Source organism: Tauraco erythrolophus, chromosome 26 (assembly GCF_009769465.1).
Source record: "Tauraco erythrolophus isolate bTauEry1 chromosome 26, bTauEry1.pri, whole genome shotgun sequence".
NCBI lineage: Eukaryota > Metazoa > Chordata > Aves > Musophagiformes > Musophagidae > Tauraco > Tauraco erythrolophus.
The window spans coordinates 1252696-1275665 of record NC_141490.1 but is presented as its reverse complement, the minus strand read 5'-3'; the positions used below and the strand labels follow the sequence as shown (position 1 = coordinate 1275665).

General features: G+C 55.5%; 3 protein-coding genes across 6 annotated transcripts; all 3 read left to right on the top strand.

The window, feature by feature from the left end:
• Positions 1 to 742: 742 nt before the first annotated feature.
• On the top strand, positions 743 to 6589 carry MPZL3 (myelin protein zero like 3). Its single transcript, XM_086626874.1, has 6 exons — positions 743 to 809; positions 1419 to 1585; positions 2597 to 2807; positions 3454 to 3619; positions 4462 to 4525; positions 6554 to 6589. The coding sequence occupies exons 1-6, from the start codon at positions 743 to 745 to the stop codon at positions 6578 to 6580; spliced, it is 702 nt and encodes a 233-aa protein (XP_086483000.1). The 3' UTR covers positions 6581 to 6589.
• Positions 6590 to 11584: 4995 nt separating this feature from the next.
• LOC147526864 (uncharacterized) lies at positions 11585 to 15599 on the top strand. Of its 3 annotated transcripts, none has more exons than XM_086626870.1 (7): positions 11585 to 11627; positions 12993 to 13156; positions 13557 to 13809; positions 13985 to 14069; positions 14430 to 14490; positions 15133 to 15228; positions 15438 to 15599. In XM_086626870.1, exons 1-7 carry the CDS (start codon positions 11585 to 11587, stop codon positions 15597 to 15599), a joined length of 864 nt encoding a protein of 287 aa, XP_086482996.1. The 3 variants fall into 3 exon arrangements, with proteins under 3 accessions (XP_086482996.1, XP_086482995.1, XP_086482994.1); XM_086626869.1 differs by having other exon boundaries at positions 13554 to 13779; positions 13940 to 14069; XM_086626868.1 differs by lacking the exon at positions 11585 to 11627 and having other exon boundaries at positions 12926 to 13156; positions 13554 to 13779; positions 13940 to 14069; positions 14430 to 14502.
• Positions 15600 to 17963: 2364 nt separating this feature from the next.
• SCN2B (sodium voltage-gated channel beta subunit 2) lies at positions 17964 to 22034 on the top strand. 2 transcript variants are annotated; one of them, XM_086626872.1, is made up of 5 exons: positions 17964 to 18127; positions 19729 to 19847; positions 20879 to 21045; positions 21423 to 21633; positions 21835 to 22034. In XM_086626872.1, the coding sequence occupies exons 1-5, from the start codon at positions 17964 to 17966 to the stop codon at positions 22032 to 22034; spliced, it is 861 nt and encodes a 286-aa protein (XP_086482998.1). The 2 variants fall into 2 exon arrangements, with proteins under 2 accessions (XP_086482998.1, XP_086482999.1); XM_086626873.1 differs by lacking the exon at positions 19729 to 19847 and having other exon boundaries at positions 18058 to 18127.
• The last annotated feature ends 936 nt before the right edge of the window (positions 22035 to 22970 follow it).

Sequence of the window (22970 nt, the reverse complement as noted above, 5' to 3'; positions counted from 1 at the left end):
ATTGAGGTGCCCCGGAGCTTTGGCGGGCAGCGCTGCTGGCACTCATGCTCAGCGGTGCTCCGGCGGCACGCCGTCCTGCTGCCGTCTGGTGCAGCACCAGCGTTCCGCGGCTGCTCGCACGGTATCAGCCTTCCAAGGGTGGCACCGCCATCCCGCTTTCTCCGGGGGCTGTTTACTGCCCGGGTGGCTGCCAGCGCGTCTCGCCCCTGCGTTGGGTCCATCGCAGAGCTCGTGCCCTGTGCTTCCGTCGGCGTATCTCCCTAAGGCAAACGGAGCCCCAGGCGGTCGGAACCGCAGAGCTGTTACGGCCTTCGACCAGCACCGCGTTGCGTCGGAACCTCAGCGCGCTTGTTCAAAGAGCACCTTTATGACTTTGTAACGCTGCCCGCCGTGTGCTGGCCGCCTTGTCTCTTGCTACGTTTGTGTTTTCCTCCGCGTGCGTTGTAAATAAAGGTGCCCGGTGGAGAGCAGCGAGCGCGTCGCACGGGATGGGGGCGGCTGCGCTGCGGAAAGCGCCGGAAAGCGGCTGCCCCTGACACGGGCCGCTCGGCGGGAGGGCGGGCAGAGGGGAGGGCTGCGCTCCCCGGGCCGGGCCCCGCCGCTCCCGGGGCCTCCGCCGCCGCCCAGGTGCGAGGCGACCCGTCGCCATGGCGACGCGGGGCGGCCATCTTGGGGCGGCCCCCGCCCTCACCTGCGCTGCCGGCAGGTGAGCCGCCATGTTGCGGCCCTGAGCGCAGCCGGGATGCGGCGCGGCGCGGCGGCGGCCGGCGGGCTCCTCTTCCTTCCGCGGGGGATCCTGCTCCTGCTCGGTAACGGGGGCGCTCCGGGCGCGGCGCCTCCCGCCTCCGGGGGCTGGCGGGGCGGGACGGGCCCCGCTCGCGGTGGGGCCCGGCCGGGAGCGCCGCACGGGAGCCGCGCTGGGGGCTGCTGGGAGGCGGCTCCGGCGGCCCCCGCCGCGGGGACGGTGCGCGGGGAAGCGGTGGGCTCGGAGCCCCTGGGAAGGGCAGTTCCGCAGCGGGGGGCCGCGGGTCGCTCCGGGCCCCGGCGGCGCTGCGCGGCCCCGCGGCGGGCTCGCTGCGCGGAGCGGGGCTCTTTGAAGCTGGCACTTGGCAACTCAGCAGAGAGCCAGCCGATTCGATTTCTCAGCTCTTTGTCTCCATATGTAAATTTCTGTAGGCTTTTGGTGGTGTTTTCCAGACAAATACTTTACTTGGGACTAGTTCCAGTCCCACAGAGAATAGGTTAGGGAAGTTACCTGCTTTTCTGTAGATTTCGTGATGCAGGAGGTAGGCACTACTGTGCTTCAGTCTTTGGGCTGTGGTTGAGCTGCACATGCATCGATACCTTTGAGACATCATCACTCCTGCACCTCACAGATAACAAGAATCGAGTCCTTGTCTTTTGTGCTTGTTCCATAGGTGTCTACAATGCTCTTTCCCTGGAAATTAAAGCCAGTCCTAAAGTGCGAGCTTTCGTTAATGAACGAGTATTGCTGAAATGCTCATTCAAATCCAGTTCTCCCATCACTGAGAGTCTGACAGTAGACTGGACATACCAGCCCCTCACAGGTGGTCAGATGGAGAAAGTAAGTGGAACAAGGAGTCTTTTTTTCTAGTGGAGATTGACCAGGCCTCTGCGCATGCCGAAAGTCTGATGTTGTTTTTTCTATTTGCCTCGCTGTGCTTCTCCGTCACTTTGGGGTATGGGACTCATCATTGCCTTCTTTCCCATGTGAAATTGCTTTAGTGTTCTTTGGGCAAAAATACTCTATGTAAATGCGTAATAGCATAATGATCATAAAGTAGATAAACTTTGGGTTTTGACAGAAGTGCTGTATTGTGCACTGGAGCTATGTATAGGGTGACTGTGAAGCATTTGGCAACTTTCTTGAAGGCAGCCGTACCCTAGTAGTTCTGTCGCGCAGCCTGCTGCTGATACATCTCGGCGTGGTAAGAGCATGTGTGCAATGACACTCTGAAGACAGTGATGAGGACAGCCTCTACGGTTTGTGGGCTGCTACTTGCTGTTCTGTTGGCAGCATTTTGTAAGCATAAATACCTTAAGTCTGAAAGCACGCTGAAAGTCTCTCATTCAAGGGGGAAACAGAAAACGCACAGCTTTACAGATTATCAGTGACTTCTGCTGCCTGAAGAGTTAGAACTCTTAGGACTGTCCTTGCATCCGGAACAAAAGGGTGGTGCTTGTATAAAGTGAGGTCTACGAAGTCTCTACTCGTAGGACAGCAAGAGCAGAAGTGCAAGAAGCAATCGCTAAAAAACTGCAATGTTCTCTCTTGTACGAGACGAGAAGCCTGCTCCGCTTCTCAACTGAAGATCTGCAGAAGAGAATGAGCTGGTCAGAGTGATGCGGGTGACATCTGAGAGCTGAGGCTGGTAGATAAAAGCCTTGGAGACCTTATGAAATGGGACTGACTCAGAATTATCAAACAGGAACTTGAAAAGCTCTCCTGTATAAGAAGTACTCTTTCTGACTTCTTAATGTATATTCCTTTATGTTTACAATCCAGAAAGTAGATTACTTTGCTTTCTTAGGTGAGTGTTTTATTGGCACAATTATTGTCTTTGCCTCCTTTTAGATTTTTCATTATCAGTCTGTTCCACACCCAGCAACGGTGGGAAAGTTCAAAGACAGGATATCCTGGGTTGGGGATGTCGCCAAGGGTGATGCTTCTATTGCTATCCAAAGCCCAGCGCTGACTGACAATGGGACGTTCATCTGCAGCGTGAAGAATCCTCCGGACGTGTACCATAACATTCCCCAGACAATACTGATAGTTACGGAGAGGGGTAAGGCTGCGTTTCGATAGCATGTCCTCATCTGCATGATCCAGCTGCATTGCAGCTTTGTCGGGATCTTAGAAGTCTGGGCGTCACGTGTGAAATGGGTTCCCTGGAGCTGCACGTTAGAATTTCATCAAGAGTGACCTGAGCCTTTCTTTCTGAGCTAAATGCATGGAGAACTATTGAATTTATTGAGGGCAGGAAGGAACAGAGGAAGCTGTGGTAATAACAGAAATCAAAAGCGTGCATTTGTTCAGGAGTTCTGGTCTCCACATATTGCAGCAATAGGACAAGTTAAACTTTTAGGAAATACTGGTTTAAAAATAACTGTCACATCACGAACACTGATTCTCAGTAATACTTAATTTCCTCATCTGCCCTGCGTGAGGCCTGCCCCAAATTTGCAGCTTAGACGTGCTGGTAGAACTATGTCGTGACCTGCCTTCCTTTGTAGGTTTTTTGCACATGAAGCACCCTACTGTGCTGGACACGTGATGGGAGTCCTACAGATTCAGTGACAGGCTGTTTCAAATCTGCCAGCTCTGTGCTTTGTGTGAAAAGGCTGTGTCCTGGATGAACATTTGTCATGGAGACTTGGGAAAGCCATATTTTGCTACTGGTACAGCTGGGCTGCTCTTTGTCTTTCCTGCAGGCCTTTCCTTCCAGCTAAGTTCAGCGGAGCTGCTGTCCGTTTTAGTATTTCTCCCTTCCGTCATTGTGGTCGTTCTGCTGTTGGTAAGGATGGGAAGGAAATTCGGAATGCTAAAGGAGAAAAAAAAACCTGGCTGTAAGAAATCCTCCATCGAAGTGTCTGATGAGTAAGTTCTGGCTGGCACCTAAAACCTGTATTTCTACTTTGGCCTGTTGATACAAGGCCAAAGGATAGTTTCTCCACCGTTCCTCATTTCCTGGCTCTCAGCATCTGCAGTGGAGTCACTGAAATCTACTTCTCCACGAGCGTGGTCTAGCCAGTGGTCAGAAAGCTTTGGAAAATCCCCATGTTGGAGCATAAACTAAGTGCTGACATCCCCCTTTTTCTGTCATCATGTGAGGCTGTGGAACTGAAGCAGTTCAGAGTTAGACAGTCTTTCACTTCTGTAATTGGATTTATTTCTGCCTAAATCAGCAAGATATTTTGCTTATGTGGGCTTTATGTGTTGCATTTTGGTATGAGGTATGCATAACAACAAAACAAACTGAATGATGCTAACTGGTTTCCCTGTGACAGCCTGAGCAGAGGTGCCAGGTACGGAATTCTCTTCCGAACCGGAGAGGGTTCTGTCGTGGAAGGGCTCAGTAGTGAGAACAATCAGGTAACGCTGCTGCTGCTGGAGCTGCACCTGGTTTTGCAATGAATTCCGTACTACGGTTTCTTGCGGAATGGGTTTTTAGTGCAGTGTTCTGATTAGTGGCGTAAGATTTGCCAGCCAAATAGCAACTCTTGTTGTATCCTTCATGGCACTTAGGGGAACGTCTGCCTTCAAAATAGGGGGCCTGATGTTCTTTGTTCTTTTTGGTTTTGCTGTGCAGAGTCAAAGGCTTCTCATCATGAGGAAGAGCCTTCAATTCAGCGTGGTAGAACTAGAATTCACGATCCGTAGGAGATAATAGAAGGTGTGTAGTGGGAAAAGTTCAACCTAATCCTGTGCTTTTCTTGCAGGCCTGAACGTGCAGAGACAGACAACTGCTTGGGGAAACTCACCAACTGGTGTCTGAAGTGCGTGGTAAGTGAAAGCTGGTGTTTTCGTACGTGGTTTTGTCAACTTTGGTGCTCAGAGGAGGTGCTAAAAGCAGCAGGTAGAGCTTGTCGCAACACCCCTGGATGTCAAAGAAGTGTCCCAAGTAGCTAGGCTTATGCTCCTTGGTGTTTTCCACCTATGGGCTATAGGGGGTGAGAACTGCTGGTCATACTGCATTACTGGTAGGGGAAGTTGTCTTGAGATCTGCCGAACTGATTTTTCATTTGCCTTTATTGAACTCAAAGCTGGCATTTTAAGATGCAAATTCAGAATTTCAAGTGCTACCTACTGCGCTGTGCAGTTTCTTTAAAGGCTCTGCCAAACCAGTTTGAGGTTTGATGGTGCTACGGTGGGGAATGCAGAAAGTGATGCCTCAATCCACTATGCTACTTGCAAAAATGGTCGTGTGCAGCCTCGCCTCTTTTTTGGAGGTCTTCCTACTTACACTGTGTTCATCACAACAGAATCCTGCCAAACTCTTGTGGTTTGTTTGTTTCTGGCTTCTTGTTTATTTTGTCTTGTGAAGTGGTGGTTGTCCTCTAATTCTGCTTGTTCACTTGCTACTCTATCAGCAAGCTTCTGTTGATCAGATGTGTTGTGCTGGAACTACTAAAAGTTTTTGCCACCTGCTGTACTTGTTTTGTAAATGTGCCTCTGAGTTCTCTGTGCTGGCATTAGCAGCCACGGCCGTAAGTGTGGCACGTTCCAGAGTAAGCTTGCTAATATGCCTAATTTAAGAGTGGTTTCATTTTTTCCCCCATCTCCTACAGAGCAAGCTTACCTCAGGTGCACCTTTACCTCTTTTATACACGGTCAGGAAGTATGTTAAGGAGGATTTAAATATGTGCTGCTTGATTCATTATTCTAATGCCAGTGATTTAAAATGTTCTAAAAGCATGAGCCTTCAGACAGGTGTGTGCTGATGGTTTCCGTGCTTTATTAGATACAGAATCAAAACGGAGCAATTATGCAAGTTACACGTGAAATATTTACAGTTCTACAGGAGACACAGGAGTTACAACGCAGCAGTATTGGGAACAAGAGTTTTGAGAGGCGCAGAAAGCGGAAAATACTTTGTGCAAAAGGGAGAGTTGCCATGGGAGATGGAAAGGTGTCGTAGTGACGTGCTGGGGAGCAGGGAGGCACCATTGCTTTACCGCAGGTGGAGAGATGGGAAAGGGTGAGAGCCCCCGTTTCGTGAGACAAATGCTGCCAGGCAGTTGGAGACTTTAAAAACTGAAAAATGTCTTCTCATCCTTGGAGAGAATTTGACTGCTATAATCCTGCTTTCATATGGAGTGTTTTGTCATCTGTTTGATACTTTGCTCTCTGAGCAAATACTTGGCTTACTAAGTCTCTGAACATTCCGTCTCACTCGCATTAATGATTGCACATTTTAGAGGTTTCTGTAACGTACTTTTTCATGCTTAATATGTTACCAAATGGTTAAAATTGCAAAGCCAGTGAAAATCTGTTTGGACTTAAAATGACTGGAAAGTTAGTGAGATTTCCCTTCCAGAGCTGTTATGTTTGAGTTTCTTTCGAGTTGAGAGCTGCGGAGCTGGATTGTGGGGTTGCCATCAAATGATTACTGTGGTTAAAACAATAGATGACGGAGATCTGAAAGTATGTGGTTGGCTGCAGCTGAAATCCAACACCTTGTGCTGCTCCAGACCTTCTCTGTAGGGACTGGTGGTGTTTTTTAAGAAGATGGCTGTCTGCCCTGTATAGTTCCTCTTTTGCTTGAGCTTTAGCTGCCGCTTCTCTTGAAACGCGCTTCACGTGTTGGTTATGCAGCGGCAATCCGTCTGCGTATCCATGGTAAGTCAAACAGATGTAGCTACAAGTGCTTCTACGACTACAAGTCCTGTGGCTTATTCCAGCACAGCAGCGTTTCGGAAAGCACTGAAGCTCTTGTCAGAAGCTTAGCAGACTCGAAATTGTGTTGAACTTGTAACTCAGTCCATGTCTTCATGCCTAGTCTCAATTTCTCTCTCCATACTCCCTGTTTAGGACACGGACGAGGAAGACCCATACTGATGAAAGACTAAAGCTATGGATAAAGAACAAAATAACAGCCCTGAAAATCATGGCTAGATAGGTACGAAGGCTGCTGGATAACCCGTGCAGACTGAAGGACCTGCTCTAATCTTGGTAGCTTGGAAGAATAATGCCGACGGGATAATTCACTTTTATTTAAGCACAAAGTAATGATTTTTGAAATCTTTTGAATTTATCAGGAAAAAAATAATCACTTAACCTCACTTCTCCAGTGCCTACAGAAACCTCGGTGCCTCCAGCTGTACAGCCTGTTTCCTACCAGCAGTCTGGCAATGCATGTCTCTTAGTTTACTTGCACATTTGTTTCCTTTGTTACTGGGGACATCCCTCCTTTCCTGTGCCCTTGAATTCAAATCGCCTGAAACACAGGCTACTCCAAAGTGACATCAGCTCTCTAAGGTGATCCTCGTTGGGCATCGGCAATGTTTTCTTCCCAGTTTGTTTGGAACATATTTGCTAAGGACTTAGAACCGTTTGATTAAGTTGATATATGGCATCCTTTGTCTTGGAGCAAAGGCAACCTACTGCTTTTTAGCTATTTCTTGGTTTAATTTGCCACTTAATTACAGGATCACCATTTTGTTGCTATTGTTTCCTCATTCTATTTTTAAGTTGCCAACTGCACAGTGGTGTTACCTTTCATTGTTGAGTTTTACCTTTCCCCTTTTTTTATTATTTGTCTAACAACTGCATTACTAGCTACATTTCCTACTTGTAGAGTGAGGTACAATTCATATCAAACTAATTATTTGTTTAAATTAGAAATGCAAATGGGGACTCTGTATCTGGGGAAACATAACCCCATCTACCTCAACCATTGACTCAAGCAGTGTCCAAAGGAATGTTCCTTGTTCAGAACAGTCATGTTCCTCTTCTTTTCTTCTAGGTAGCGTTTTAGGGAAACAGCTAGACATGCATCATTACTGCCCAGTAAGAAAGAGTACTTTCTCTTTTACCAGCCTTGTCTGATAGTGGATGGCAGGGAGCAGTGGAGTTCATGTCTGCCCAATACCTAAACAGGTGCTGTTTGCTGCTTCCTTTCTGTGTGTGGCATTGGTCAAATAGTCTCCTTCTACATGAGTGTTATAAGTTTACTGTTGACTTTGTGCCATTACCAATAAATTTCTTTATTTCATTCTGGGCTGTGGATTTCCTTATTTGGCTAAATATGGCTAAATATAGTTGAACTCATAAAACTGCCATCCTGCGTTGTTGCTTATCTGTAGAAATTGTCAGATGATGATGGGTAAAGGTGTTTAGGGAACAGATTTAACTCAAAAGGGGATACGTACTGACTCCCCCTTTAGCAGCTCTATGATGGCTGCCAATAACGGGTGTGTTGAAGTTCCTGACTGCAAAGCAGGTTAGCTATAGATCTGTGTCTCCAGATAAAGAAATATGTTTTTCTCCTGTCTACTATAAAGTGATATTTAAAAAGCTTATGCTTTCTGATGACACACTGTCCCTCCCAACCAAATCTTTCCTGAGAAAGGATGCTGGTGGGACACGCAGCCTTGAGGAAGTGGCTTAGTTGTTCCACTTTCAGCAATAATACCTCACTCGAGTTCTTTGTGGAAACGAACAAGACTTCTTTTCTACAAAATGTTTGCCTTGGACGGTGACTCCTTTGCAAATAGTGAGCTAGATCCTGGGCAAATCTCCTTCTGGTACAAAGCTAAATTGCCTCCTAGAAGCTACTAGGGTTCTGAGTTGTGAATGGTGTTGAGCATCTATAAGGCTTAACTCTCTGTTCCTTTCCTAGCTGTATGGAAGTTGCTCTGTGTACCGTTGAAACCACTGATACTGAGGTAGAGAACAGTGATTGCTGTGGTACTCCAGAGGAAGAGGAAGGATGAAAATACACTTTCAAAGTGACTGGGGGTGGGGTGCTGCCAGCTGAAAGCAGTCCCTGCTGTGCATCTTGTATGCGTTTCAAAAGGGAACAGCTGACTGCTCTGAAAAGCACGTTGTCGTGGCCCTCTTGCCCGTAAGATGGCTGCTAGCCTGTGGCCCTTGATAGCCCCAGCAGTAAGTTCAGCAAAGCTACTCAGCGTTGCTTGCTGCTGATACCTCATCAGGACAGGGTCCAGTCTGCAGCAGTGGTGGTTCTTTAACCTGCTTTGATCCCCAAAAACAAACCAGGAGGGAGCACATGCCGCACAAGCGTTGCCCGCCCAGAATCAATCCGTTTTTGCCTTCTCATGCAACGACTGATCAGATCAGTCTGCCGTGATGGAAGGACGGGGACTGAGCCACCTCGTGTACCTGTGAAGCGTCTTCTCCTTACGAAGCTGCATAGCCACCATCTGCGCTCAGGCGGACGCATCTGTAGTTGTCACCTCTCTGTAGTGGTCCCTTCTGCATGCTGATTTGTCCGTGCCTCAACCTCGCTCTTAACTTCCTCTCGCAAGTTGAAAGTGACCACCAAACCGAACCTGAAACAAGAGACTCAAAACCAAAGACTGGTAAGTAAGACAAATGTCTTGCATGTACAACCTCAAGACGACTTAGCAACTCGTTCTTTCAGATACCCCGAATTAGTTACTGAAGAACCCCCCGTGCAAGAGACAAGTTGACTGCCCCAAGCCGCCCTAGGTGAGTATTTCTTACCCTAATTATTTTTTTCTTTGTTTTTCCTGGAAAGAGAACTACGGAAGCATAGAAGAGCTGAGGATTCAGATACCAGTGCAAAAGTAGGAAAATGTGAAGGCAGCACAGTATCTCAGATTTTCCCAATCTTTTTAGTAAAGGCAATTACGCTGCAGAAGGATTTGGATATGTCAGCACCGTAATAGACATAACAGCCTGGGTGAGTGGGCGCTGTCTTCAGCTGGTGCACGCACAGCACCCACTTGCTGGTGCGTGTTGCAGAGGGAGACCCTGCAAAAACATGTTCCCAGACAGGACCAGAATTTATTCTGAGAAATAGGGTAATAAGTCCAGGAAGGATTTGATGACGAATAAGGACCAGAGCCTCGGTAGCTCAGCTACAAAGAATTTTTGAAGTTCTGAGTGTAGATATCCCAGTACACAGGCTTCAGTGTGCTGAGGAGATTTTTATTTTTTTTTTACGCTGGCTCCTATTTTGGGTCCTTGCATGGGGGTGGTCCTGGGAGGGTGTAGCTCTGCTTGAGTTGTACAGCTTTTGGCAGTATAGCTGGAAAGTAGGATGCTTTGGCCTGCTTCACTGAGATATGCTGCACCAGCTGAGAGCTTTGGTGCTGAGCATGAATTTTGCTGCGTTTGTAGTTCGTGTGTGCACAAGCGCAGGTTGTACAGCAAACTGTGTCATGGCAGAGCTGCAAACAGCGCAGTCAAACCACACTGCTCTCCCCTCCGCCTTCAAAAACCCCAACCCCCAAACGGGTCATGTTTTTTGAAAGGCAGATTTGAGAGAATTCCAGAAGCCTTGCTGCTGCTTTTCAGGATTTTGTGAAAAGGAGAGGGCGATGAAGGGCAGAGCTGGTTTTACATCACTGACTGCAGGCAAGAACACCGTGCACTGACTCTGCTGCAGCCTAGAACAGACCCATGGGTCCCCCAGCAGCTAATTCTGGGCTTGTGGTCCCTCTCTGAGCCTGTCTCGGGGGGTTTCTGAGCTTCCTTTGCTGAGAAAAACGCTTTTGGAAAGAAAAAGGAATTAGCAAAGATGTCTGGCCATGTAAAGAGACAGAAGCTTTCTTCAGGGATGAGCAGTGGTGGGGAGGAGGCCTTCCCCACTCTCTGCTCGGACTCTGCAGAGACACAGCAGCTGTTCCTGCTGCTCCACCGCACGTGTACAGAGCTGGCACATCCCTTCTCACCTCCTGCTGCCCTGATCCCAGGACCATGGATCTGTTGCTGTGGTTTTCTGCTCCAAAGCACTGGAGGGGACCATGGATCTCTGAGAGCAATAGGAATAATGGCAGATGTTTACCTTCCATATTTACTTCAGCTTCTTTCATGGCTCTACCTCAGGGACAAATATCTGAGACCTTTTCCCCTTCCAAGCCCTACTGAAGCTGGTCTGGAGATCCCCTGACTTGCACAGTGGAGGAAAAATGAGAGAAGCTGGCAAGATTTCAGAGATGATTCAGCTCCTGTTGTCTTTCTATTTCTGCAGCAAAAATGCATGTATTGGAAAACGTGCTGGTAATGGCAGCCTCAAATTGAACTGTAATGTGCAGGTTGTCCAAGCAGGAGGGCTTCTCTCAATAACTCTTTGCCCTTAAATAGGTTTCTCACTTTTCAGTGGGCGTAGCTTTGAATCACGGAGCAGAGACACGGCAAGCAGGGTACTAACTTTTGCCTCCCTGTGATCCACGCGTGAACACTGGCTGGCATGTTCCCGATGCTGACGACCAGTCCTTCCTCGGGCTGCAGGATATGTCTACAACGTGTAGGAAGGAGACGTCAGCTTTATTTTGAGAGATGTGCAGCAGGTCAAACTGAATGCAGTGACCAAACGTAGCACTGTCTGAATGGACCCTGAAGGGTCCAGCAGAAGTTCTCACCACGTGCAGCACCCTGGAGCAAGGGGGTTATTTCTAGGGTAAGGGGTCTCTGGTTTTAGGACCAAACTTCTCTGAGTATGTAGTAGATAAAACGTCCCGTTGTTCTCTGAGCAGAGTTAACATCTGTGAACATCTCAGAGCAGATGTTAGAGATTCGACCCCCAAACCACCGGAAAGATTCATGACTTAGGGGAAAATGCAAAGGTGTTTCAGGTTGAGCCCTCCCCCCTGCTCGCTCTCTCTTCCTTTCCAGGCAGGGCCCCGAGCAGTCTCAAACCAGAGATGCATCTGACATCTGCGCTTCGCTGAGTTTTAGGCTCCCAGCTGGGATAGTGGGAGAACATCCGGGCAGCAAAGATCGTGGCCCTCTCCGAAGAACTGGAGGAAGTCTTGTTCTGACCTTGGGATTCAGTTCAGTTGCAAGCTGTTGGTGTCCTGCCCCGGGGGAAACCGATGCACGCATCACCCCTGCTCTTCTTTCTAGAATAGGATGAAGGTGTTGCTGAGCCTGACTCTGCTGCTGACATGGCTGGGTAAGCTGTAAGTCATTCTGGTGGTTTTATTCACCTTGCCTGCTTTCCCCTCTGCCTTTGCTGAAAGACCCATCGGTTCCTCTCTCCCTGCGGTGAGAACCCCTCGGGGTTTTGCAGGGCACGGAGCTGGCAGCCATAAGTGGGCTCCTGGGTACCAGTAACTCCTGTGCTCCTCTCTGGGTGCTCCCGGCTCCCTTCCTGCTGAGCTCACATACATACAGGCTTCAAATTGCAACGGCAGCCCTGGGTGGAGCCCTGTTCTTAGCCTGCCAGGCTCCGAGGCTTTGAAAGGAGTGGAACTGCTTTGCCAAGCCTAAATACAGGGAGAGGTTTCCAAGGTATTGATTTTGGCTCTGCTCGAGGCAATGGGTTCCCTTGGTCTTCTCCGCTGGCAAATATTTGTCATTTTCAGCTCCACAGATGGTCAAGCCCAAAAAAAACCTGTTTGGGAAGCTGGAGCACTTGGCATTTATTATTTGCAGGGCATCAGACAAGTACCTGGTGCTCTGCCAGGGCCCAGCCCTCAGTGCCTTGTGCTCAGGCTGAGCAGAGTGGCTGAGACACACCTGGAGAAGTCTACCTGTCTGAGCAGCTCCCGCGGAATCAGCTCGCCCAGTTCTGGACAAAGGCGTGCCAGAGCCGCAGCCGCTCCTCTCGCCGGGTGTTGCCGGTGCGGACGCTGGGGCAGCCAGGGTTTCTCTCGACAGGCTCCAGCGGCGTTTTCTGCCCCACTTGTTTCCCCTTCCTGCCGCACGGGCAGCTGCTTCGCGTGGGCTGTGTCAGCTCTGTGCTCTTTGATGTTCTGCTGGTTTGTTTTTTTCCACGCTGTCCGGCTTCTCTGGAAACCCTAACCAGTAGTTATGTGGCCAGACGAGTCCAAGCCCAGGCCAGGAGCCTGTGAGCAAGGGGTGAGGAAGCCAAATGGGCAGGTTGTGAAAGAGGACCTGAAACTCGTGCGAAGCGGTTGAATCGCCCCTGGCCTGGTGTAGATGAGAGCGGCACTGGCTGTCCCAGCCAGTGACTCACAGGAGGAGCCCTGCAGGAGCCGCAGGCTTCGGCTCTGAGACGCGGAGGGCTGGGGTTGTACTTCCCCGCTTCCCTTCTGCACGGCGCGGCTCGTTCGGCGAGCGCAGCAGCCCTCGGTCTGGCGGCCGGGAGGATGTGCTGCCCCGCATCCCGGGCACGCCGAAAGCAGGGCTCAGGGAGAGGCTTTGCCCGCACAGGGAGCAGGGCCTCCCCGTTACACTCTGGACTGGTCAGTGCCGTTAGCCCCACGCTTATCTGGAGAAGAGATATCTATGGGGACAGGCAGGCTGCATCTGGCCGTCCTCCCTGGACTCATCCTGCTGTCCTTGTCCCTGGCAGAGCGATGCTGCGGGTCGTCCGGCTGGGTGTTCACGGAGCCTCAGCTTCGAGCCAGCGCTGGGGACTCTGTCCTGCTGCAGTGCCTCTTCCTAGACCCGGCTCCCGAGGGCTGGATGATGGCCAAAGTGGACTGGCTGCACAAGGCAGGAGCTGGCACACAGAAGGTGGGTCAGGACCCGGGGGTGGGCGGTGGAGTGGGGTGCGGGGGCAGCGGAGGGGCGAGCGAGGCAGCCTTGCTGCTCTCAGGAGGCTGCGGGGAAGCCCGTGTGCCTGGCCCAGGCCACGAGAGGAGGAAGGTTCCCCTGTGGAAGGTTCCTGTGGGTGGTGGTAGGACACCTCCCGCACTGGCTGTGGTCCCGCACCGCAGGGGAATCACAGCGCTGGGTGCTGCGTCCCGGGGCTTTCCGAGAGAGTGTGGGAGTGAGCTGGGCTCTCGTGTGGTGAGAGTTCCATGGGGAGAGGGAGAAAGCGCGGATCTGCGGGGTCTTGAGCAGGGAAGGCGCAGCGGGCAGTGCCCTTCCACTGGGCTCCTTTCACCTGATGCTGTCTGTGTCCTGGCAGGAGGAGATGGTGTTTTATTACTACAGTGACCGTGGCATCCCGGTGGGCCGTTTCCGGGACCGGGCACGCTGGCAAGGGGACGTCTCCCGCTGGGATGGCTCTATCCAGCTGCAGGACATACAGGTGAACGACAGTGGCACATACGTGTGTGAGATCCGGCTGCTCCAGCACAGCAGCATCTTCAAGAACCACACAGTGCTGCACGTCAGCCCCATGGAAAAGAGAGGTACCTGCCCTGCGGCTGCTCCCCTCCCCTGTCACCTTGTTTGGCCCCACGCAGAGGGGCTGCAGAGGCTCCAGGAGGCTCTCAGACCTGCCACCACGGTTCTTCTGGAGTAGGGCCGGGGTCCCTGTATGTACCATCCCCTGCCTCGGTGTCTCCTCAGCAGGACAAGGAGCAGCAGATGCCCAGGACGCTGTGGCCCCAAGAGCTGCTGAGTTGTGGCCCGTGACAGTGGGCTGTGGCTGTGTGGCCGTTGTGCTGGCTTTCCTGGCCGGACTCAGCCTTAGGAAGAGGTACCAGTGCTAGCTCTGGGTTTATGCGGCTGAGCAAAGCACCTCCTCGCAGCCTTCCTGCACTGTTCTCCCTGGCCAAGCGCTAGCCTGACCTGCCCAAGCAGGACTGGAGCTGCAGGAACCAGAGGGTTCACCTCTCCAAGTAACGCCACTGCCTGCAGCGGGGTGCAGAGTCACGCTGCCCTGGCCAGTCCCCCCTTTTCTCCCAAACCTCCTGAGCTCCTGGGGTGCTAGCAGCGGGGATGGCATGGCTGAGGCATGTGCAAAGGGACTCCAGTGTCCCAGGAGAGGGAGGACAGTGACAGGAGGAGCAGGTGATGCTTCTTGCCCGAGATGATACCGCTGTTGCCTTCCCTCAAGGTCTGCAGCCAACACAGCCCTGGAGAGGACTGGAAATGGTGGCAGCAAGAGCGAAGCAGAGGTGAGAGCTGAGGCTGAGCTGAGTGGAGGGAAGTGTGTGCCTGCCCTGCCCTGGGATGCTGCCACAGCCCGCGGGAACCGAAGAGAGGGAGGAGAGGTGGGAGAAGGGGAGGGATGGGGCAGCAGGGCAGGTGCGGAGCACCCATGCCTGTGCAGCCACCCCCAGCGAGGGACGTGAGTGCCCAGGAGAGCTGCGGGCTCCTTGCCATGCTGCTGGAGGCGCGCGGTGGTTGGAAGGAGCCCCGGGCCCCAGTGTTCCGTTTGCTGGCAGTTCAGAGGAGATGCTGATGGAGCAAATGCTCCCGCAGCAGCCGAATGCCTGGGAGCCGAGAGGCTTGCCAGGGGGAGATGGGGGCCTGGGCCACGGCCTTCTCTGAGGCTGAAGGCAGGGTTATCCTCATGCAGGGAAGTTGCTGTCTCGTCACTAGCTAAGGCTGTGTGTCCCTGGGACGCAGGGATCAGTGACACGGGGTGTATGGGCACAGGGCTGGGGAGGTTGAGGGAGGGGATCTCGCACTGGCCAAGCACAAGGGGTTCTTTGATGGTCAGCTGTGGCTTGGTGCTGGCCCTACAACTGGGGTGAGGTGGCCCTTGTGTATTTGGGGACTGCTTGGTTCCAAGTGTGCTGATATCCCCCTCGTAGAAAGCAATTTACTCCTCAGTCCCTGGACCTGAGGTACCCAAGGCTGAACGGGATGCAGGGAAGAAGAGGAGAGCCGAGGAGACCTACATCACCATGGTGAGGAGGCGAGCAGCTGCCCCGAGCTGTGGCAGGGCGTGGGCTTGGGGGGACCCCTTGCATCACCACCCTCCTTGCCAGGGTGATGGCACCCAGCACTTGACCCCTCGCTCCCCACGTCAGGCAGCAGCATCGCTTGCTTCCTGCCCGCTCCAAACGGGCCCCGATACCTACGGCGAGACTCACGCCCTGTCCCTTGCTCCTTGCAGCACCCCTCTGCCTTCCAGGAGAACGGTGTCTACGTGGAGCTGGCCAAGAGGGTGATCCCAGCAGAATGGATGGGCGAAGGGAGACAGGGTGATGGACAAAGCGAGGAACCCTACAGCAGACCAGAGGCGGCACTTCCCCGGGCTCCAGAAGGGCAGAAATAGCTGTGCCGGGGCATGTAAGCCCCTGAGCCCCCAGGTGTGTGCAAGACTTCTTTGTCTTTTGGGCAGGCCAGCGTTCCGCTACTGCCAGCCCTTCCTGCACGAAGCAGTGCCACTTCACTGCGTGCTCCATGCCAGAGCCACTGCTGGGGCATGTCCCACCCTGGCTGTGTGCCAGGGGACTGGGGGAGACGTGTTCCTCTGGCTCTTGTCTCCTGGTCTCTGGAGGGGGGCACAGCCTCCACGCTCTAGCTTTGATCCTGGTCCGTGCAGCTCCAGGGCCCCAGACAATGATCTCCAAGGAGAGGCTGGCAGGGGGAGGAAGGGGCAGGTGCAGCGGGAGCCGTGCAGACATGCCAATGGTATCCTCTGAAGTTAATAAAACTCAGGGAGTCTTCCCTCTTCCTGGCTTCCTTTTACCTCCCACTCAAGTGTATGATGTCCAAGTGTGCCGAAACCTGCCCGGCCCAGGGCCTGGGAGCCCCTGTGCCCACGTGCAGCCTCGCGCCCGCTGCCCACACCCACACCGCCGGAGCGGCAAAGCCAAAGGGGCTGCGAAGGGGGTCCCTTTGCAGCAGGAAGGGGCTGCCCGGGCTGCGCTGACCCCCTCCTGCCCGGGCTCTGCAGGGGCTGGGGGCAGCAGGGCCATGGGCAGCGGGTCCCCCCACACACGTGTGCTCAGGTGCGTCTGCCGTGGGGGAGCAGCTCCATGTGCACCCAGCCCTGGGACTCACTGCCCTGGCGGGGGGCCCAGCACCCGCTCCGGGCCGGCGTCCTGGCACACGCTGGCGCTTCTGCCGCGCTATCTATAGATGCTTGACACCTCCAGGTGCGGAGCTGGGGACCCCCCCACCCGGCTCTGCCAGCGGGGACACTGCAGCACCGGCTGCTCCGCGCTGCAGTCCTTGGTTTCACGTTGACACCCTACTCTCTTTTCCTGCGTGAAGCTAAGCGATGGGATTACAGGAGGAACCAGCAACCAGAGCTGGTTTTGGGGTGTCGGAGGGGGCTACGTGTGACCTCTGCTGCCTATGCGGGGTGGTGGGATCCGTTGCAGCGGAGTGGAGTGGGCTCTGCCTGCCCAGCGTGGTTGGGAAACTGTGCTGTGTGCAGCGAGTGTGTTTGCTGAGCGGGTTTCCTGTGTTCACCCTGGCACTTCTCCGATGCCTTGTCTCCTGGCTGCCCTTTTTCCCCTCCTGAAGCTGGTCAGGCAGGAGAGAGCACCCCTGCGTACCTCCTGCCTCCCCCTTGCCCCATCCCTTCCTCCCCGGGGCTCTGGTGCAGGGAACTGAGGTGTGCCCTGGCTCCGGGACATCCCTCGCCTTTCTCCTCACTGATGCTGCCACAGCAAATTGCACTATCCTGCGTCCCAGGGCACGAGAACTAGGTGGCTGAGTTGCTGCGGCCGCTCACTGTCTGGTCGCCATGAGGTTGTGTGTCGGCTCCTTCCTGCACCCATCTGCAGCCTGAATCCAGGCTCGGAGTCCAGGGCCCAAAGGCTTCCTTGACCGATGGTGCGAAGGGGACCAAAGACTTTCTCTAGTCCTGTTGCTGCTGGGCAGAAACTCGCCGTCCCCAGGGCTGGATGAGGAGAGGGCATTGCTCTGTGGCAGCACGCCGCTGGGGAAGGTGCCAGCAGCGTCTGGCAGTCCTGGGAAGCGAGGAGGCTGCCCTTGCATCAGCATGGGAGCAGGCAGGCACACCGAGAGCACTCCTGCCTGCTGCAGGCTACCTGCCCGTGGCTGTGCCTCCTCCTGGGCACGCTGGCCGGGAGCTGCCTCCTCAGGACCCTCTGCTCTTCCCGGGCCAGATCAGTCCCTCTGCTCTCTGCCTGGCTTCAGGAGGGCTTTTCTGATGTTCCTGGGCCCACCTGGGCTCTTGAGAACCGGGACTGCTGCTGTGAATGGTGTGGCGGGGCAGGGTGCCAGCCTCCAGCAGGTGACACATCTGCACAGCCCCACTGAGATCAGGGGGCTGCAGGGGCCACAGCAACCCTCAGGGTCAGGCCTGCGTTATGGGACATGGGCCGAGCCCCTGGGTCCTGGCCTTCCAGGGGGAAGAGCAGCCCCGAGCGCTGCTCACTCCGACAGCACGTTTGCATGGCCCTAGGGAATCCCAGCAGAAACCTGCTCCTCGGCTGCCCCGGGCTCAGCACGCTGCAGGAGATGCTCTGCGACACAGTCCACGACCAGACCCCGGAGCTCGGAGCAGGAGTGCCAGCAGCGTTCGCCTTCTGTTCAGGGGAAAATTTTTCTGCCCTCCCACTTCCTCTGCTGACATCCACCAACCATAGCATTTACGGATTTTTTTGATCCAGCACCGCTCCAGCCATATTGGGCTGTAGAAATAAAGCAGCTCTAATGTTATATGTCACCTGCAAATAACCCGGGCGTTCGAAAAAAGCAAACCACCACAATCCAAACCACCGCCAGGTCCTCTCCATACACAAAAGTCCTTCAAAATGAGCCCGGAACCTCGGCTCCCGCAGCCCACCTTGTTGCTCAGTGGTCTCAGCTTGCTGCTCTCGCTGGGTAAGTGTCGCCCCGACCCCTTGCATGCACACGGCTGCTGGGAGAGCACCCAGGCTGGGGACGAACACCTGCCGTGGCCAGGAGCCCCCTCCCCACACCCCATCTCCGAGGAGCCCCTCCTGTCGCCGGGGAAGCGGCGAGCCGGCAAGAGCCGCCGTGCCGCAGGGATGGGGACAGCGGTGGTCCACAGTGCGCCCTGCTGAGACCCACCAGCCAGGGTGACCCGCTTTTGGGCAGGGCGGGGGGTACGTCGCGACTGCACCTTCTGCTAAAAAAAGCCGTGCATCCTGCTGGCGGGAGGTTTTGGCTAGGTGCGAGGCTGTCTGCACGCCGGGCGGAGGTGTGGGCTGCGGCAGGGAGAGGGGCTTTGCCTCGCCGGGAGGGCGGTGGGTGGTGGGCTACGGGTGGCTCGCGACCATCCTTCGCTTTGCGGCTGGCTGCTGGGGCGGCGGGCTCTGGGCTGGCGGTGCTGTGTGGGGAGGGGGGAACTGCGGTCCCTGCCCTGCCCCGGCGCCAGCGGCGTGTGTCAGCAGCTTTGGGGCTATATTGATCGGAAACGGGAACGCTTCACCTCTTTGAAGCGCTGGTCGCACTGTCCTGGAGCTCCTGGGGCTGCCTTGCCTTAGGAGAGAGCCTGGGAAACGGAGGACGGAGGAGAGCCCGGCAAGGGCTGCTTTAGAGGCTGTGTGTGATTTTACCTCCCCAGCCCCTGTGCAGGGCGCAGCGCGACCAAGCGCTTGGGAGCCTGCGCAGCACCGAGGGACGCAGCCCGGACGGTCGGTCCCGGGGATTCCAGTGGTCTCTCTCCCATCTCTGTTGTCCCCCGGTGCTGGGTGCCCAGGCGACAGCAGAGTTGGGACTTGCGCACACCAGCGCTCCCAGGGCACGTGCCTGTCGTGTGCTGGCTGCTGGCGAGGACCCTCCGCCTGCAGCACGGTCCTGCTGTGCCAGGTGGCAGGGCAAAGCCCTGGCCAGGGCTGCCCTGTCCTGCAGAGCTGGGGAGAGCTCTTGGTGGCATCTCAGCCCTCTGCGGAGCCCTGGGGCGCCCTGAGGATGCAGCACGAGGCCACGCCACCCAACCATGGGAACACGGGGCATAGTGCGAGGGCCACCGGGCGCTAAGGACAGTGACTCCGTACAGGCTTGCTGGGCTGGGTCTGCGGGGGGGCCCCTGGGACGCACAGGGTCCCGGCTCTTCTCTCCCACCCCTGCAAGGTGTTCTCTAAAGCGTCTAAGGGGTGGGCTGTGGTGGGGCAGCAAGGCTGGGTCACCAGCTCAGGCCTGGACGCTTCTTCCTTCCTTGGGTGCTGCAAGTCATCCCCGCACACCAGCTCTCCCTGTCCCTGCTTCCCAGCCCCTGTGCTGGGGCTGGATGGAGGTGCTCACCACAGCTACCCAGCTGGCAGCACGAGCAAGGAGCCATCTCCAGGGGCTTGGCCATACCTGGAGGGCACCTCGCTGCCTCCCTAGAGCTGGCTTCAGGATGCTGCTGGTTTGCACTGTGCCGCAAGAGCTGTGACTCGAAACAGCTGTATCTGCAACTTGGAAAAGTCTCTTTTCCCTGGCTGCAGAGCCTGGCCCCTTTCCTGCCCTGCTTGCAGACGGAGCGCGTTAGCCAGCGGAGCAGCCTTGACATGCATCCAGCTTGGCCACAGGGCTGGACTCAGGAGCACCCCAGCAAGAAGGTTTGAGAGCAAAGAGCAGCAGCCAAAGGGGAGAGGTGAGGTGCCACAGCCCCCTTTACAGCCTTTTCCCTCCCAGCAGTCCTTCCAGAACCCTCCATCCCTGTGCTCCTCGGGCTCAGCTTTAGCGTTTGCAGTGAGTTGGCTGCACAGGAGCCTGTCTCGGCGCGCGCACCCTTCCCTTTGCAGGCTGGGGAGAATGTGCTGGATGCAGGCACTGGCTTTTGGGTGCTGCTGGGGCAGCCAGCAGACTAGGGGAGCTGCAAGAGAGGAGCAGAAGAGGGAGCAGGGCACAGACACCCCATCACTGCCCATGCCCTGAGTGAGCCGTCCTGCCCTGTGAGCTGCACTGGGTAATGCCCCCGTTTGTCTGCCACAGCAAGGCCAGAGTGCAGGGACTGGCCTCCTTCCCCCAGGAGTGACTGAGGTCTTGACCTAGTTGTTCCCAGCTGGAGAATCCTTGAGTGAACACCACTGGGAGGGAGGAGCATCTGCATTCCCCTTGCAGCCCCCCAGGGCTGGCCCTGGCGTATCCCAGCCCTTGCCGCTGTAGTGCGTCCTGCTGGGAACGAAATCTGATGAGCACAGCCATAAATTTCTCAGTGGAAGTGGCGCTGAGCCCTGCATGCTGATGCTGCGTTCGGCTCTTTGCATAGCGTGATCGATTCTGCAGCAGGAAAACCTCGTTTAAGTGGCAAGGAGCAGGACTTGCCTGGAGTCAGCAGAATTTAGCACTGGACAGGATCAGGCCAGGCATGGCAGAGAGGGGTCATCAGCCCTCGCAGAGCAGGGCCAATGCTCTCTGTCCAGCCGAGGGATGGTGCCAGGGCTGGGGCTGCTCCCCCTTGTCTTCTGTTGCTGCCGCGCTTGGAAACCCTGGTCCTGGCCGGCCACGGCGTGGTCTGTGCGTGGCTGTGCCGGAAAGGCAGCCCCGGGCCGCAGGGTGAGCTCTGCACAGCCAGCAGCTGCAGGGTGGGACAGAGAGACCGGCTCAGCCAGCAGGACGGCTGCTTGTGCCCCCTTCCTAACTCATCTGCATCTCTGCTCTTGCTCTCTGTTCTTGTGGCAGCGCCCACGGGACTGGGCATGGAGGTCATGGCTCCCGCCACCATCAATGCCTTGAACGGCTCCTCCGTGAAGCTCTCCTGCACCTTCAACTCCTGCTACAAGGTGGAGAACAAGCAGTTCTCCCTCAACTGGACATACCAGGAGTGCAGGAACTGCTCTGAGGAGCTGGTGAGTCTCGCCAGGGCTGGGGATCTGCTGAGAGGTTCCGGGACCAGCTTGAAGTAGTGTGTGTTCCCTGAGGTCCCAAGCCTTCTCCTTACGTGTGCCCCTGCTACCCAGCCCTCCTCTGCCACAGGGAAAACGAGCAACCAACTGCGTAAAGAACCAGGGGCCCTGATGTGGCTGGACAGGCAGGCATGACAGGGGAGAGATGTGGGCAGTGCTGCTCTGCGAGGAGACCCTGGTCCTGGGCACCGTGCGGGCCGTGCTGCCGGGGTCGAGCGTGAGCCCGAGGCAGTACGTGCAGGGGAGGGGGCTGGCTGGGGGAGGCGAGCACGCGGGGTGCCAAACGCTGTCTCACCTCCTCTCTCACGCGGGCTGCCCAGTTCCTGCAGTTCCGGACGAAGATCATGAATAAGCAGCTGGACCGCTTTGGGAACCGGGTGGAGTTCACCGGGAACCCCACCAAGTACGATGTGTCCTTCACCCTCAAAAACGTGCAGCTGGAGGACGAGGGCACCTACAATTGTTATGTCCTGAACCCCCCGGACCGGCAGCGGGGCCATGCCAGCATCAGCCTGAAGGTGCTCACCAAAGGTAAGTGGTAGAGTAGTCCCCTCTGTTGTCGGGCACCCATGGGTGCTGGCTGGCTCTCTGCTCCACCTGGTGCCCTGCCTTCGCCCTGCAGCGCATGTGCAGGGTTTGCTCTCTGGCAGTGGGAGCGAGCCCAGCCTGTTCCCTGCCACTCCCGCCGTCTGTCCCAGCTGCGTACCCTGAGCCTGTGCCCTGTGTCCCCAGAGCCCCCGAAGCACGACTCGACGGTGGCTGTCATCGTGGGCGCCTCTGTAGGTGGCTTCTTGGCTGTGGTGATCCTGGTGCTGATGGTGGTGAAATGCGTGCGCCGGAAAAAGCAGCAGAGGCTGAACACGGACGACCAGAAGACGGAAGAGGAAGGGAAGACAGATGGTGAAGGCAACCCCGACGAGGGCACCAAGTAACGCTCCCCTGCCCGCCCCTCCCTCTTCACCCCTGTACAGCGTGACCCCCTTGATGTGCTTCCCAGAGCAAGGATTTCTGTCTCCCCAGAGCATCCCTCCTTCCATCTAAACACCCAACCCAGCCTGGAGCAGGGCACGGAGAGAAGGTCCCCGGAGCCTGGCTGCGGCGGGCAGGGCTGGGGAGGGCGGGTGAAGCGCATCGAGGCTGGCCCTGAGGCTGAGCTGGGACCGGCTCGCCCCCTGCTCCCACTGGGCACACTTGGAGTGCCAGGGCCCTGTGTGGGGCCGTGGGGAGGTGTTGGGGACAGGGTGGAGGAGCGTGGTCCCTGCGCATGGAGAAGCTGGAGCAGGGGGTGCCAGGAGGGGCAGAGGGGGGCCATGCAGCCCCCTGCCCAGATGTCTGTGCCCTGTCCCACTAGAAAAGGAGAGCAGGGGCCAGCGGCCAGCAGCCACCTGCCCTTGGGGCCACATCTCGCCCCTGAGACACCCCTGCTGTGCCTGGGGCATGGGCACTGGCATACCCAACCTTGAGGGATCCCCCATAACTGCCTATCTCCTACTTGCAAGTCCTGCGTGCCAGCGCCAAGGGTACTGCAAAAAAAAGCTCGTGCTCCTCAGGGACTGTCCCAGGCTGCTCAGAAGCTGGTGGTCGGGTAACGACCATTAGCCCACGTGCTGCTTCTGAGCTTTGCTGGGTTTCAGAGCCACTAACGCTCCGGGTGTGTGACAGATGCATCCAGAATAACCCCCTTGGGCTATTTTTGGGCCTGAGCATCTCAGCAAAAGGTGCTGGGCTTTTTTGTGCTCATTTCCTTCTTGGGGAGGGTAGTTCTAATGGAAAAGGTTCTGCTGATGTGCCAAACTGAGGTGGTGGGGAGTGGCAGAGTGCAACTGCTAGGGATGAAGAGTTGCTGGGAGGAAGAGGAGTTTTTGGGC